Source organism: Tetrao urogallus (assembly GCF_951394365.1).
Source record: "Tetrao urogallus genome assembly, chromosome: 5".
In the NCBI taxonomy this organism is placed as follows: Eukaryota; Metazoa; Chordata; class Aves; order Galliformes; family Phasianidae; genus Tetrao; species Tetrao urogallus.
Window position 1 is genome coordinate 14178942 of NC_136818.1, and position 17670 is coordinate 14196611.

General features: G+C 38.7%; 1 protein-coding gene across 1 annotated transcript in view; it reads left to right on the forward strand.

Annotated features, from left to right (window-relative positions):
* Positions 1-17330, forward strand: part of HS2ST1 (heparan sulfate 2-O-sulfotransferase 1) — a gene marked incomplete at both ends in the record, with an annotated part of 66556 nt that extends 49226 nt beyond the window's left edge. The window contains 6 exons of the mRNA XM_079535746.1: positions 4119-4357; positions 10569-10654; positions 11455-11593; positions 13736-13833; positions 15066-15223; positions 17104-17330. Coding sequence (XP_079391872.1) covers positions 4119-4357; positions 10569-10654; positions 11455-11593; positions 13736-13833; positions 15066-15223; positions 17104-17330 — 947 coding nt within the window. The remainder of the gene's footprint in view (positions 1-4118; positions 4358-10568; positions 10655-11454; positions 11594-13735; positions 13834-15065; positions 15224-17103) is intronic.
* Between the last annotated feature and the right edge of the window lie 340 nt (positions 17331-17670).

The window sequence follows — 17670 nt, forward strand, 5'->3', positions numbered from 1 at the left end:
TCACTCGGGCATGAGAGAACCTGAGGCCCACAACTTGGTGCTGGGCACCACTGCTCCTGGAGCATCTGTGGAAGTAGGGTGTATGCTCTGAATTGTTCCTCCAGATACTTAATTAACTTCAGTTTGACAGTTATCAAGGCTCAAAATTTGTTCTTTATCAAACGCAGTAAGGGCTAAGATACAGGGAGGGAAATGAGTTTCTGGTTTTTGCAGATTTTCTTGTTGAAAAGTCAAGGAGGTTCTGGCGCTTTAGTGAGAAAGGACTAGTTTAAAATATTTAGTTTTGCTAACCTTTAGTTTATTAGGATCTATGCTGCTCTATTTTGTTCGTGAAGGTTTCATTTTGTATGCAGTTAACACTTGGAATTGCAGTAAATGCTAATAGGCTGTTTTTAAGACATTAATCTGTTTGAATGTGCAAGGAATTTAGGCAAATAACAGCTTCTGATACAGTAATTTGTTTCCGTAGTTATTTAAAACTGTTTAGATTCATTTTCAGATAATTTTATTAGAATATAGAGACTTACTGCATTTTCACAGGCGGTTTTCTTAGCTGAGACCCTAAGAGAGCAGGTCAAAGCAGTCAAACTTTGTCTATCCATTTCTCTCTGTATTATTTTTGAACCAATAACTTTGAAACCTGTTGACAAGCTGCATTGATTTGAAACTGACTTGAAAGGGCAGAAATCTTGAAGATAAATCACTTTAGATTTTACCATAATTAGTGGTGGTGTACAGATTGAATGCCGCATCAGTTCTTCTGATGAAGAAGGTGTAACTTAGAACTGTATGTTATTTTCTGGTACCATCGGATTGGCAAACCAGCTTACAGTTGGCTGTGGTATGTTGTGTTTTCTGTTACAAGATGATGTTTCGAGATACACAAGTCATGAGAAGATGTTGTCAGTTACAGAAATGGGATAAGAGAATGTTGAAGGAGATGTAAACTAATGGATGAGAAGACAAGCTTGTTCTGTTGTTTATATCAAAGCTGTTGCCACCAACTGAAGACTTTCTGCAAATAATTCACTGTCTGGTGAACTACCAGCATAGCAGCCCTTTATTACACTGATCATGTGTACTGCTGCCTGTGTGCAAACTGTCTATGAAATGGATGAAAGCTTGCATGTAGGACAACTGCAGATGATGGAACAGAGCTTTTCAACACGCTACAGAAATGATATTATTTCAGTGACCCTAAAGAGGCAGTAATAAAATAGCTCATCAAGATGAAACAGAATGTTTTGTGCTTTGAAATTATCATGCATTTTATTACTATGAAAATCTGTGTCTTGGATTCAAAGTATCACTTGCTGAAATGCCATTTATCTTTTTTAATAAATGTAGAAAACTAGTGTAAAACTTAAGGATGACGGTCTTAACCCAGTTCAAGCATTTCACTCTTCATAACTTTGCCTGGCACTTTTTCTTACAAAGTCAGTTTTAAATAGAACACAGTGAAAGCAATGAGACTGGAGTACGTCATTTTGCCCACTGGTTTTCTGATAGAAAATAAATGACCTAACCTGATTTTTTTATAATTGATTTTGGTGGAACCAATCTAACCCTATGTAGACAAGCTCTCAAAATCAAAGTTGAATTTGCATGGTTGTAATATAAGGAGATTTCTGGTAAATAAAATATATTTAATAGATACGTAGGATCTTCTTCCTCCCTATCTCTTACAAGTTGTTAAAGCATACATCGTGTTTTCTACCATACTTCTATAACACTTAAGCAATGTTCATTTTTCAACCATTTCAGGATGATAGAAGAGCAAATAAGGAGTTAATGGACATTTGGTTAACTGCTTTAATTTCTCTAACTCCTGATTATTATAGTTACCTCAAAGACTGTTCTGAGCTGTGTGTTAACATTTCTAGATCTCTTCCCACACCCTTGTTTACTGATGTAGACGAAATTTGTGCAATTTTACCAAGTAAACCATGTTGATGTTTAGAATGTAGCAAAAAAAAGCTTCCTGACTTCATAGGAAAAACTGCCATCACTTTTCATGACTGGAAAAAACCCCACCTGTTTTTACAAAATTTGCAGCTTTCTTCCTTCCATTAGTAATAATGGACTACAGTGAGATGGGGTCTTGGGATGGACTGTCAGATGTTTTCTGGGGTCTCATCTGCTTCTCACTGCCTCTAGCCTCCATTGCCCCTTTGGCAGTTTATATCCTGTGTTTCATCTCCACCATTGGTTTTATCAAACAGACAATTTCTGTTCTTCACCATAAAAATTAGTTTTCTTGCTAGTTGGATGTTTAAAGCAGTTCACTTATCACACTAATTCTTGAGTTGCAATTTCAAATATTTCAATAGAGCAATACTTATCATCATGTCAATTTCTTGCATCTTTTGGCTTTCTATGTATAAAATGTATTGTATATAAAACTGCAAGTTCTCAGCACCCTGGAGCCTTATTGGCACTGCAGTTCTGTGCAGTTATCTAGCTGAGATTCTCTGGAATAGAAAACAGAAATGAAATGTTTCATTTCCACCTTTCTAGGTGACAGATACATCCACACAGCCCTTGGGCATCCATGCAACTCAGTATGCCTTCCAAACCTCTAACAGTGGCATGGAGAGGAGCTGCTGTTTCTTGTGGTAGCCATCTCCAGTGAGATGAAAGCCTGGTCTGTTGCCTCATCTTTCCAAAACTGGAGGTTTGCCAGCAGTGATGGGAGAGGTAACAAATGAGAAAGGAAGGAGTAAAAACTGTGACTAGTGTAGTGGGGAGCAACAGATGTCGCATAGAAAATTGAGAGATGCTCAATAAGCATTTTCTACAAACATTTTCATACCAATGTGACTTAGTTATGGGGTGTGAGAGACGAGCATATGAAGAGGTTTAAGCTTTGAAGCATTTCAGACAGATGGAAGTTTGTGGTTGAAGACAACTTATGTGGAATTATAGGGTAGTGGTGTTCACAGCTTAAAGATTCTGTTTTAAAGTGATTTCATGTTGTAATTAAAGAGTCATGGTGAAAGAAAACACAAGGAGCTGAGTTATGGAAAGCAAAGGAAGTAAAGTCTGGTAGCTGCTGCTGCAAAGTATGTCATCCAGAAGAGCTGCACCATGGAGAAGAATATAATACAGGGGATTACATGTTACTTTTGTGATATGGACCTCAGACTGCACTGCTGGCCTACACAGATTTTCTTGAATACATTATTAAAAGCAATATTACAATAAGTGAATCAGAGAAGTTGCTTTGATATCTGTATTACAAAGCATATTACAGTGTATGCTTATCTAGGACAGAACAAAGCTGTGTCTGAATCAGCACAAAGTATTTAATATTCAGCAGCAGGAAAAAAAAGATCTAATAGCCTTTTTTTTTTTTAATACAAATAGATTTTTAGCACTTGAAGCAGAGTTCAGTTACTCAGTGTCATCCTTTATATAAAAGGTTAATTTGTAATGCACTCACCTTGCCATAGCTTGCTTTTTCCACGTTTCTTTCTTGTCCACTATTTGGTGTATTTCAGTACTGACATCGCTTTTCTCTTTGATGTTAACTGTTTCATAAGCATCTGTGAACTTGACATCAGTAAAGGCAGTGGAAATTTGGAAAACAGTTTATTGTAAGCTTTGCACTTGGGCCTCATGTTAATTAGACTATCAAAAAACCTGGTTTCATCTGAATTCCAGCTCCTCTCTACAGTTAATTGACTAAATCTGTAGTGCTAGTATTCTACTCATTTTGTAAAATTCATCCAGGTTGCTTGAGTTATTCCTTTTGTTATAGTTTTTAAATAGTGGATAGAAATTATTTGAGATACTTTGGGGATGGAACCATTTTGGTAGCACATATCAGACATTTTTCCTTAAAGGTGTTGGCTTTCAGTAGCTTTTACATGAGTCATAGAATATGGGATGCATTCCCTAGGCATATTGTTTTCCAGTCTGTCAGACTATCTCACCTTTCATCTTTTGTGTGTTTTATAGATTTCTCACATCAAATGCGTCAGAAATACATATGACAGCACACGTTTGCTTTATTGCTGGGGCAGTGTCACTTTGCACAGTGCTGTTTGCCTTCTAAAGTTTGAACTTCAGAACTGTCAATCTTTATATTGAAATTTTGCATTTGTCATCCTTAACAGAAAGGGCTATTGCAAGACATGAAGTCAGAGAGATAGAACAACGTCATACAGCAGATGGCCCCCGACAGGATGTGACACTGGATGAAGAAGATGATGTGGTGATTATTTACAATAGAGTACCTAAGACTGCCAGCACATCCTTCACAAATATTGCCTATGATCTTTGTGCAAAGAACAGATACCATGTTCTACATATCAATACAACCAAAAATAACCCTGTCATGTCTCTGCAAGATCAGGTAAGCAGCCGCATTTGGGATGGTTCTATTAAGCAGGTGGAACGCATGGAAAACATTTTTAGCTATTGTAATCATACAAGATCTGATGGAATCAACTTTGATATCACGTTTTCCAATATAAATGGAGCTTGACATGTTTATTTTTATTTTTTGTAGAGAAGAATTAAATAATAGGTTTAGTATTTGCTGTGCTGCTGGAGGTGGTAAGTACCTGTTTATAGGAGAAAAGCTAAGCTAAAAACAGGCATAGCTATGGAAATCTTGACCTTTGTTTTTATAGCTGTGTGTACTGCATTACTGCATTGTCTGCCTTTTGGCTCTTTAATAATATTTGCCTGTCATCTCCATCTGCAATGCATGCAGTCTTAAGTGCTCCCTTCTGCATAGTGTGGGTGCTGTGCTGTCAGGGCTGCACTGCTTCTTTGATCAGGTCTGGTCAGGTCTCGCAGGTGACAAAACGCAGGTGGGAAGATGTGGCTGTGAAGAGACACTGTAAATGGGTCACTTCATATTTGCTTTGAGCTCTAAACTAAACTTGTGGCAATCTCAGGTTGAAATTGATCATGGCTTCTGCTGCATCGTATGATGAGTATTTAAAAAAGATGATGGTGGAGGGGATGAATGCTGCATTTTTCTTATACATAGGGTGGGGATTTAGGCTTTTCGTTTTTAAGTTTTAAAATATTTCTTTGCTCATCCTGACTGCACATGCAGGGAAACTAAGTCAAAGGTCTGAAGCATCACTGTCCTTGTCCCTGACCATAAAGCAAATGTTGCCAAACTCTCAATATGTGCTGACCATCGTGTGCCCATTGCCTTAAGTTGATATGCAGCAGCAGCAGGAGCTGTTCTGCATTGCAGCATGTCAGCACTGAGGCTTCCAGCTCCTTTAAGTGCCTGCCTACAGGCAGGAGTACTTGGAACAGCTGCTGTAGTCTGGAGGAGGGGGAAACAGATGGCAATGGGCCCTCCACTCTCTGTTCTATATGGGAGAGAAAGAGTGAAGTCGGGATATGAGCATGGGGGCACAGGCTGTAGTTGAGGTGGGAATGGGCACCTGTTCTGTGGTGGTGGGATTGTATCACTATTGGGTTCTTGCTGTTGTGAATTTTTTTTCCTGAAGTATGCAGGTGATAATAAATCAGGCCCACTGTGTGGAGCAAGTGCTTAAGACCTGTGCCCCAAGAGCAGAGTTAACATACCATGTTCATCAGTACCACCTGGCTGAGTCATTAGGTGCATCACCAGTAGTGATGTGGACACAGCATAGAGGCAGAATCGTTTTTACTGGTGATACTGTTAGTTAAAACAACTATCTCCCAGAGCAAGATGAAGACTATTTTAGGCTGACGTAAATAAATTAGTAAAATAGTAAACCTTCTGGTATATGCTATTTCTGCACTGCTTCTTCCAAACTATTCTAGTTCTGTTACAGATTTTAAGTTCTCTGCCCATATGTGGAACCTTTACTTCTTGAATGCAATCTGGGAAAGATGACTACTTAAAATTCACTCCAAATATAAACTGTATCTGTTTTGTGGTAATCTCACAAAAGTCCCTAACACATCCATTTTAGTTTCAGATGGAACTTTTCCCAACAGTGCTCCTTTCTTGCAGCTTGTCTGAAAGCAGGATTCTGGGATCTGCCCCTCTTTTCATAGGTTGGGCTTTTCCTTTCCAGCAAGCTCAGCACCGTATTTGCATTTCTGACCTGTGTTCAATAAAGTGAAGTAATTTGATTTTTTGCTTGTATGTTTCAGTACTGATACCTTTTTTCCATATAAGTGTGCCTTTGTTATGGCTAACTGGGTGTCATACCAGTCGCACAAAGTTCTGCTTATTTGTTATATGGTAAAATTGTCATCTAATAGATTTAAAACTAAATTACTTTTCTATCTTGCAGCATGTATTCTTGATATATCATCAGAAGAAGGGAGCATGGGGACACATTTTTTTGGTGCTGTTGTTGTGAACATACAAAAAACATGGTGGAATTGTCCCACTTTTCGTTACTTTAATGTGCTACTTGTAGTTCTTCAGTATTTTATCTCATGCAGTTTCTCCCCATTTTTCTCAATAGGGCAAGCTGGAAACATACAATCTTACTTCCTGACGTGTTCTAAAGTGGTGGCCTCTCAGAAGATAGCACATTTGTACTGACTTTAGTAATACGTATTTCCTTTGCTGGTACAGGTTTCAATGACTGTCAGAAGTGGAACAGAAAGGCAGTCTGTTAGAAGTGGAAATATTGTGCTGTGAAATATCGGGTGCTGAGCATTTAAGAATGGGCTGGTGCACACCAGTGACCACTGCTGCACACTGCCAGGTGTATTTTTCCTTCTTAGGAAGAGCTGTTTGTGTCAGACAGGTATTCCAGCTTTTTACCATGGCTGGGCTGGTCATTTCCCATCTTTTCAGCATCTCATAGAATTGCTTCTCAGCTGCCCTTGCCTTGATCTTGTCATTTTTCATGGCATTCAGCCAAAGCTGTGCTGCTGGCGTCTCTTCAGTGTTCCTGACCCTCTACTTCAGAGGTAACTGCGAGTTGTTAGCTTGGAGAGCTAAGATACCAGTGCCTTCCCAGAAGGATTCCAACTCAGGAATCCCATTGTGCCTGGTCTTGAAATCTAAATCAGGTTTCTTGTGCTGAAGACACTGCTTGCAGTCTTTCTTGAAAACTTTTTCTACTCAAAATTCTGTGGGGGGGAAGTTCTCACACGTCCTTTGCAGTCTTGTGATGTTTATCATCCCAACTATTTGTATATTAAGTCAGTTATTTTGCTATTGACAAGTCTATAATAAGATGGAGTGAAAAGCTGGGGAATTTTCAGTATCCAAAGATCCACTTGGTACCAGGCCATAGGTAAGGTGTTCAGGATGGGTGCGTGTGTCAGCCCGTAGATATGATTAACTGATGGAAACTGGTGGACAGGGTGATGGTTCACAACACCACTTCAGAGTGCATGCACAGATTTCGCTTGGCTTTTTGCTCAGACCAAGTATGCTGGTTTTCTTTTGTGTTTTTTTTTTCTTCTTTCTCACTGGGACTTGCTTTAAATTCTTATCGTCCTAGAAACTGAATGCATTTAACTTACCTTTCAGGACATCTTACGCCCCCAGAGTACTTCTGATCTGGCTTTTTAATTCAGTGAAGCTCAGCCGATTTCTCACTTACGGAAAGCTGTGAAGCAACTTTGTAGCTGATTATATAAAAGCCCCATGAAGCAGCTTCACAGGAATTCCATTCTCATCTATCTGAACTTTAAAGTAACCTCCAGTTCTATTCACTTGGGTTCAGTCTCTTGAAAGCTGCAGTATCTGCTGAGCCCTGAAAAGAAAAATAAAATTTATCATATTTAACAGCAAGAGTCAGCAAGCTGTATTTATCTCTGCCCTAAAAATGTGTGAATCTAGACTCGTTAGAATCATCATAGACTTGTTAGGCTGTGGCCTGGAACAGTTCTGACTTCTGGAAGGCTGCAAACTATGGGAAAGAAGGGGAAAAGCATCTCTTGCCTGCAGGCCAGGTATAGGTGTTGAAAACTTGCATTCTCAGGGGCGCACTGTGTGTTGCTTGTCTGTTTCTTAAGGCAGATGTAAATGTCACATAAAACCTTCCTAGCCTTACTGTTAGCTGTGCTGGCATTAGTGCTAAAGCTAATAAAAGGCTAGAACATCCGCTCAGGTCTCTTGTTGCACTACAGAAATTGTAATTTCTTCTGCAATAACCCTGCTCTGTGATCATAAAAAAATATTTCCTTAGCAAAGACATTCAAAGGCAAATATGTTTTGTTTTTTAAAGAAGGATTACTGGCACGTATAAGGTAAGATACCAGATGGTAGACCAGAGATCGAAGACACAAGTGACCCTTGGGAATTTGTAGTTAACATTTTTCTGTGTCTGGTACGAACTGAAATCTAGCTGGTACATCAGAAAGCTTGTTCATGGAAGCATAATTAAAATGACTGTTTTTATTTGCATGCCAAATTATACAAAATACGTAATATAACTGATTATCTTGCAGAATTGTAGTGACTAACTGATATTTTAGGTACTGGGAGGGATGATGATATGTACTTTCCATTGAAGAAACTTCTTGAGGCTTTCCATTAAAAATACCTTGTCTTTAATCTTAGAAAGGTGTCATCAATGAAAGTGGGGTTTGTTTCACTAGTAGCATAGGTAGTTCAGCTGAATTCAGACTGGCATAGCTGTGTTATCATACGTGCTGCAGACAAAACAAGGCTGAAAGCCAGCGCAGTTTATGAAACACCATTGTATAATGTTGTGCAGTGTTTTTCAGATAGATTTACTTCAGTTTTTCATGTGCAATATATGGTTTAAATTGTGAAATGCCACAGACTGTGAAACTTGTGCACTGAAAATTAGTGCTGTGTGTTATTAAAAACTGATATCCACTTGTTTTACCTGAGTCCAAGAGTCAGTGCGTGAGGAAACAAGTAAATGGTTATCAACCATGTGAAGTCCTTGATATAAATTTTTGCACTTGTGAGGAACAGTAACAGGCCAGTCCTAGCTTTTGAAATCTTCATTGGTTTGTGTGTGTTTCATGTTTTTGTGACACTCTGAATCCACATAGGTCTCTCCAAAAGTAATGCCCCCTATTTATTTCCATGGAAACAAGAATAGATGTGAAAAGCACAATAACACTATTTGATAGAGCAAACTATGGTCTGTAAAACACGATTATCACAGATACCACCATTAGCTGTGCATTTTCATGAGCAATGAACAAGAGCCTGCATGCTGTGCTCGTAAAAATGAGCGTCAGTGGAGGTGACCTGCTGTCACCACTGCTGGAATGCACCACCCACTGCCTCACTGTGCTCACATCCGCTGTTTGGTCTCCATCAATGTTCAGCAAATGGTGATGAATGTCAGTGGGTGCTTTTTTTTCCTCGTGGACAAATTCAGTGACACACCTTTGCTTCACCTCCATGTCAGGCACCATTCTGTCAGGCTGCCCCTCTGCTGCCATCTCTCACACTACAACAAACTATAATGGGGTATTGGCGGGAAGTCTTGACCTCTACTGCTGTGCCACCAACATCCACCTCATCCACCAACACTGTGGGCCAGCATAATAAAACAGGAAGCATTACTTCTGGAGAAGCTCTCACTGTAGAGAGAATGTTAATGTGTTGTTTTGAGCTCTCAAACTTCTGTCTTATGACTTTGTTTGTCTTTTGACCTCAGTATCCTTATTTTAATTTGTGCACTGTATAACAGAGAAGATACTGTAGGTATATGGGGGATCAAAGATCTGTCTTCTAATTCTCACCTTCAGAAATGGTGTAGCATCATCACACAGATCGGGCAGTACAACTTTACCTTTTTTATTATCCAATTCACTAGTTTTAAATTAATTTTCAGAGCTAAATGCTTTAATGCTAAAATATTCTGCTCACTTGATAAAGGCAAGCTGTATCAGGATTTGTATGTCCCACTTAGTCATACTTTTTGCTTTGGGACGTATTTCTTATTTTGGGTGTTTTTACCTTTGTAATGTAAAGCTGTTTCTGTTTTTTATTACATTTACTGGTACTGGCTCTATCAGCCTTTGTTTAGGGGCTAATTTGTACTGTAACATGGAAGTTTCGCTGAGAAACAAAGCTTGAAGTAACTATTCAAGGTGATAAACTGTAGATCTAATTTACTCTTTATAAATCTACAGAATTTCTGGATTACTCATGAATTGCATTTGGGAGGGGAAGCAAATAAACCATCAGATTTGTTTCACATGTCCCAGTAAAATTGGTCTAAGAAAATGTTTGTAAATGTGGGATGCTGTTACTTGAGGAAATGAATACAGGCCAGATGATTCCATCAAAGCCGTACTTGCATTTATGCTTACAGTCAACAGAATTCTGCATTCCTCTCACATTACAAATAAGAGAGACTGACAAAAAATTGTTGGCATTGTTAATGTTGTTATAGCATTTATTGAATTGCTTTTATGATGGCTGTATGCTGCTTTTGCTTAGTTTAACATCCTTAAATTGGGATTATCTAAGATGAGTCAAACGAACTTTATTTGGCACAAATGATTTCAAAATATTTCAAAGTTACTTTAGACTTTTCTTCTAATGCATTGTAAGCTTTTACTTAAAATAACAAGATGCCCCAACTGTGTTAGGCGTAGCTTAATGTGTTCCAGCTGCACAGAAAATCTGCTGTCTGCTTTTACAGGTTCGATTTGTGAAGAACGTGACTTCCTGGAAGGAAATGAAACCAGGATTTTACCATGGACATGTATCTTATTTGGACTTTGCAAAGTATGTTACCACTAATTTATCTGTAGCGCAGCCGTTTGGCTCCATCTGGGATATTGCTGCCCTCTAGCGATGGAAATCTGACAAGTGCTAGATTTCCTAGGAAGAGCAATAGTTAGTTGGGATTTTCACAGGCGGCTCGTCTTTCTCATGTGCCCTGTGAGCTTACCAACCCATTTCATCAAGCTTCTACTTTGTGCCACAGTAAATAAAAATTTGCATAGGAAGATATCTGAGGAAAAAAGAAATATCTTTGATAGAGAAATCAGTATGATTACAGACGTTGCCTTAAGCTCATATTTAATGAGCAGAGCCATACAGAATCAGCCCTAGTAATGGGTGGGCTCAGAGTTGTCTCTCTGCTGCGAGAGTTCACATCTTTTCCAGCTGGAGCCTGGCCAGGAGGGCCCTTCCTCACTGCAGAGCGTGGGGTTGGCAGGGCAGCAGCAGGAATTTGGTACTGAATGTCTATTTATTATTAACAAATAAATAGCTGCTAGATTCATGGAGGCATTTCTAGTCAGGATAGTTGTGCAAATGCTTGGTGTCTGTTCTGCAAGACTATTTCCATTTTGTTTCATTAAATAAATTTAGAAAGGATCACTGAGAACTGAAATTGAACTGACTTTCACATCCACGTTCCTGCACTGGGGGGTGGGAGGAATGAGCATTAACCTTCCTCTCACCAGCATCTGCTCTGTAGATAGATTTCCGTTGTGTTATAGAGGCTGACTCCTAAGTATTTGACAAGAAGCTTTGATTTCACCTTTAAAAGACTTTTTTCCCCCCCTCTTTTACTTTAGATTTGGTGTTAAAAAGAAACCAATTTACATAAACGTCATAAGAGATCCCATAGAACGACTGGTTTCTTACTATTACTTTCTGCGCTTTGGAGACGATTACAGACCAGGGCTACGAAGGAGAAAGCAGGGGGATAAGAAGGTAAAGTACACTTGTTGTGCACGGTGTTCTGATCCAGGACAACGAAAAGCGAGGTACAAAATGCGTGCTGATCCCCTCCCGCCGCTGCCCGGTACCGCCGCTGCCCGGTACCGCCGCTGCCCGGTACCGCCGCTGCCCGGTACCGCCGCTGCCCGGTACCGCCGCTGCCCGGTACCGCCGCTGCCCGGTACCGCCGCTGCCCGGTACCGCCGTGCCGCTCCCCGGGCCTTTGGCGCCCCCTCCCGGCACAGGCGGGAAGCCGGCAGAGTCGCCGTTGAAATGGCGCGCAGCGTTCTACTCCTCACGTTCTGATACACTGCGTTAATAGTTTTGTTTTGTTTGCTTGCTTTTTTTTTTTTTTTTTTTTTTTTTTGTCACCGCCATACAGACATAACTTGTCCTGCAAGCATTTCTAGTTCACTGGAAGTCAACTGATTTGATCTTAGGGCTTCTTTCCTTGTCTATGGATTGGGTAAGGCACTCTTGCATACTTTTCATAGAACTGTCTGTAGACAGACGGTGTCGTTTTCACACATATTAGATAAAAATTCAGTAAGTTCAGCAGTAGACTGGTTCAAGTGCAGTGTCTGTAACAGTGACTGATGTGTGTTCTGATTCTGTTAGGACAGAATCGCTGATAGCTCTTCACGTTAAAATTAGGGAAGGTCAAAAATGTAGTTTCAACATTCAATTCATTGTGCCTTTACTAAGTGGCATCTCAATATTCATTTTACCGTTAACCTTCCCTATCCGTACTACACCATATATGTGGGAGAATTCTTAATTTTCTTTCTATGCTTCTGTACTTGAAAAGTTATAGTTTGTTTGGCTCCAAGAACAGGGGCTGTAAAGTATCTCTTAAAGTTTCTGGATGGAGCAGTCAAGGTATGTATGGAGGAGGAAGTGAGGAAGGGAACTTCTGTGTCATCTTTGCTTTCTCTTACACATTCTAACTGTAAAATATCCTCCAGGAATAAGCAAGGAAGCCATTCTTTTGACTGGGGACAGTTCATATTTAGTATATACATTTGTAAGCTAGGAGGTGCATTTTAGCAGTTTAATTTTTAGGTAATGTTGGTGCTCTAAATTTATAATGGTGAATCAGACCAGAATTCCTCTGGAGGACTATTCTAGCGAATGCATACCAATGTCCTGTTTTCCTAGTCAAACTGTGTCTTCATCTGTGATGTGTGACACGTATCAGCTATTTGATACTCAGAGCACAGTGCAGAACAAGACACCAGGTTGGTTAATCCCTATTTTGTATGGTATTCTTACATTTTTCACATTACTTTGGGATCTTTACCTCAAAATAAAAACAAAGGATACTGTCCTTGTTCTAACATGGAAGAATTAAACAAATGCATTTTTACTTTCTTGGTTTGAATAGAAAATTATAATTGCACAGAAAAAAATAATCTAAAAATTTGTCTATGTGGTCACTTGCTAGTTATTAAATTTGAAAAAAAAAATATCCCAGGTAAGTAGCTCACATCTTGATTAAAAATATTCTATGATGTTATTTTTTTATGCTGACTGAATAAAAAACTTAGAAATTCCTTACAATGCTAATGGAGTTTTTATTGTAACTGTGTGCCTGTAATCAAAACTCTTGTGTTGCTACAGCTGTCTGCCCATGTACAGAGCTGTTGTTTGGAATGCTCAGTTACCCAGTGAACAACTTTCTTTCACTCCTGATTAGTTCTTTGCCATAATATTTAAAATGTAATAGAACATACTTTAATCTAAACTAGAAATGGCGCAGCGTTCTATGCTCTGAAGATCCAGCTGTTCCAGAATTACATGAGTCTTGGTGACATTTGTCACTGTATGTTTAGTAACTTCTCTGGTAATGAAAAAATGACAATACCAGCACCTAATGGCTGTTTTTGCTTGTTTTGATATACAACTTCTGTGAGGGGCACAAGTAAAATCCAGTTGTTGATTACTTCACTTTCCAAATACTATGTTAATTTGGGCAGTGAGGTCCTCCCAATAAAATACTGTATGAGCAAGACTTGAAAAAAGTAGTTTATTTTTTCTTTTGCATATCTTGTGTTTTTTGGTCCCCAGTACATCTAGCAACTAACAAGGTCGAGGTGCTTGATACACATACTCAGCTCTGTGTTGTCTCTGTTCCAGACCTTTGATGAATGTGTGGCAGCTGGAGGTTCAGACTGTGCTCCAGAGAAACTTTGGCTTCAAATTCCATTCTTCTGTGGCCACAGCTCCGAGTGCTGGTAAGAAGACAAATGTGGCTTAAGTTAGTTGTGTTTGTCACCACTCAAATTTGATTTTAACAAATCTGAATGTGTAGTACAGTTGGGGAAAGCATGAAGAACTGGATGCAGTTTAACAGAAGGTACTTTACTAATGTATTTTCTTCAGAAGGGGCTTTGAAAAGCATTTTACTGAAGCAGTCTTGCAGTACTTTAAAAAAGCAGCATGTTAGAATACTGTGTCAGCAGTGCCCTGAAGAAAAACAAATGATTTCATTTTTTAAACAATTATTTTTTGTAGATGTGGAGTCTTTAAATTTTTCTGTTCCATCAGGCTTCAGTATCTGTCTTTCTGAATGTGGATACTTGGTTCCAGCTCCTAAAGTCTTTGCAGAAGATGAAGTATTTGAGTTCTGGATAAATTTAGCTACTTAAACCTCTACCAGACATCCTGTAGTCAATGTTACACAGCAGTAACTGGAAGAAAAGCAAATAGTGTCCATCTGTCAATACTGATGTTTTATAACAATGGCCCAGACTTTAAAGAACTGTTCAGCAAACCAAAATTAGAAAACTGCTTGCTCACATAAAATAATTGTATTCTAGTACTGTGTAACAGAGAAAATAGTAATATATGAAGAAATAAAACTAACACAAAAGTGATTTGAAGGGTTCTGAGTGAAATCAAGGAGAATTATTTATCACAGTTACTGTTCATCCAAATGGAATTAATTTATCAGAAGCAAAGCAAGTGGACACCTGGGAAGTTATTTTTCAGTGTCTGTTGGTCAGACAGGTGGACAAGCAGGGAAAGAAAGAAGGAAATATGAACCTATATTTTTCACCGTGACTAGAGCTATAAAGGGAGGAATATGTTAGTTCAATTTCTTTGTTCCTCGATAGGGAAGTCCTCCCATTACCTACAGTGACTTTCTAGTACACAATTAGACCTATAGGATGCAAGAGGGAAGGTGTATTCTTACCAGAATCATTTGTGGTATCCAGTGTGAAAGTGAAGAAAATGCAAATCCTCTGAAAATTGCAGTAGTGGAGACAGTAACTGCATACCATGCAGTGTGAAATTTTAGATGCGAGCACAGGTAATAGAAAGGGGGAAGGGAAATAAAGGTAGAAATAGTTGGATCTCACCTTTCTTATATAAGAAATGTCCAGTTATGAAGTAATCTTCATCTAGGGATCAAGGATTGTTGGCTTACATCAGAACTTGTTGTTATTGTCCTCTGCCATTTTAGGAATGTGGGGAGCAGATGGGCTTTGGAACAAGCCAAGTACAACCTGATTAATGAATACTTCCTCGTGGGAGTTACTGAAGAGCTTGAAGATTTCATCATGTTATTGGAGGCAGCTTTGCCCCGGTTCTTCAGGGGTGCCACAGAACTGTACCGGACAGGTATTTAAATGGTTGATTTCTATAGCCCTTTTATCCTCATCACTGTTTAAAATGTGAATTATTTAAATCTACATCAACAGTTTTAAAAGTCAAGGAGGTCTGCCTCTCAGTTGAATGATGTTCCTGTAGAAGAGAGGAGCTCTTTAGAGAAAACACTCTGTCTTACACAATTTGTAACACTGAAGATTGGGGTAAAAGCAATTATATCAGGTATGCCACATTTGCAAGTCACAGACGCTCACAATATATACTTAGGAAATTGGGGCAGATGTTTGTCAGAACACTTTTGAAAGGTCTCGCTAGGGTTTCAGTTATGTGAAGTGGTTGGTAGTGGAAGATTTCTGTTCCCTAGGAAGCCCTGTTGAAATTCTGTTCTTGGTACAACTGTGCAAAATGAGTTTTGTTTTAGAAGAGTTTTCATTTCAAAAACAGCAACCAAAAAACACCTGCGCTCAAAATGAAAATTCAGATCTTCAAGTAATGAAGTGGAAGAGAAATGAATTTTAAACACAAAAACAGATGTTTTTTGTTCAAGTGGCTTCCTTAAATTTGTTCTTATTGCAGTGATTTCAAAAGCTGAAATAATTTCTCTTTAGCTCAAACATTTTAAAAATCAGTCACTGATAATGCAGAAGAAGTTTTGCCTCTGGATAATTTAGTTAAGGAAGGCCAGGACACAGAGAACAAAATGATATTACGTAAACTGTGAAAAGTTAACGTGAAAAATTCTATGCATCGTATTGAGAAACAGTGAGTTTTGTGGAGAACTCTGAATGCTGTTATACAGTGTGTATCATAGGATTTCTGTGTCAGACTGAAGATCCATACAGCTCATGAATACTTAAATACTTAAAGCTCAGTATCTGGTTTCTGGAGGTGGCCGTTGGCTCACGCTGGCAGAAACATGTAAGAATAGGACAAGCATATGACAGTCATCACTACTGGTTATCATCAGATCCCAACAGCGAGCAAAATGCACTTTGGTGGGTAACTTTTGTTCTTTGGAGAATTATTCTTCCATCAGCTGACTTTTAAAAAGTCCTCGGAAACTTGCCACAGCACTGACAAGAATCTTGGGGGCGGGGGAAAGTCAGAAAGAATTCTGACCTGAGTCCTTTCTTCTGTTGAAACTATTTTACATCTTTGATTGGCTTTGTTACTTTGCTCTGCACCTTTTGCCAGCACACAAACCGCTGTCCTTCACACAGTATTTGCAGTTTAGGTTCTCTGTGATTTTATTTCTTTCTACATGAAAGTGTTCTCGATGCAAGATCGTTTCGTTTCCCAAAACCGTTGGATTACATGGGATACAAAGGTCCAAGTGCTTCTGTCATAATGAGACGTGTGTTATATGGATAAAAGCTCACTTCCTAGGAGCTGGCTATGCAACTTATGTAGGATTGACAAATTTAATACAATTAAATTTAATATAAAACAACAGATAGCGCTCTTAAAGAAAGTACTGTCGTCACTTTTGTCATCTTTCTCTAATGAGAGAAGTATCAGGCTCTGCAGTTTGTAAAACTCTTAACATTTGATACCAGATTAACATCTAAATAATTAATTTTGTAGGACTAATCTTGCTCCAAGTACATTATGTGAAGTAATCCTGTTCCTTGAATGAAATGTTCATTCGCTGGGTTTATGAGGCTAAGAAGAAAGAATTGTAAGAACTGATTCAAAATTCATTAACATGTAGTGAGAGACTGCAATGTTCCAGCCCCACATATTGTGTTAATCAACTCTGGATTAAGTTGTGTCACTTCTAGTACAGTTTATCAGCGTACTGAGAGTGAAAAACTCTGTAAATAAAAGAACTGTTTACATTTTTTCATCACGTGAACTTTAAAGTGAAGTTATTGCTTTCATTTTGCATTTAGGAAAGAAGTCTCATCTTAGGAAAACAACTGAGAAAAAACTTCCCACAAAAGAAACTATTGCCAAGCTACAACAGTCTGAAATCTGGAAAATGGAGAATGAGTTCTATGAATTTGCACTGGAGCAATTTCAGTTTGTCAGAGCACACGCAGTTCGAGAAAAAGATGGAGAATTGTATATCCTGGCTCAAAACTTTTTCTATGAAAAGATTTACCCTAAATCAAACTAAGAACATAATACTTTTAGATTTACGGACCTAAATCTTTGGTCAGATCATCATCTTAGTCCTCAGCCATGGAAACTAGATTGCTTGTTAGACCTCCAAGATGTTTCTCTATAGGTCCAAGAAAAGCGGGCTGTGGATCACCTCCAGGGCGTTGGATACTAACCATGTTGGTAATCCAGAAGCAAAAGCTTCGTGTCTTTTATCTAACTAATACTTTCAGTGGGAGTTAATACCCTTTACCTGAGGAAATCTTCACTTTAATTTGGAGCAATTAACACACAGCAGTTCTAGTTGAAAATATAAAGAAAAAAAAAAGCTTCTGTTAATGCTCTTTTTTAATTTT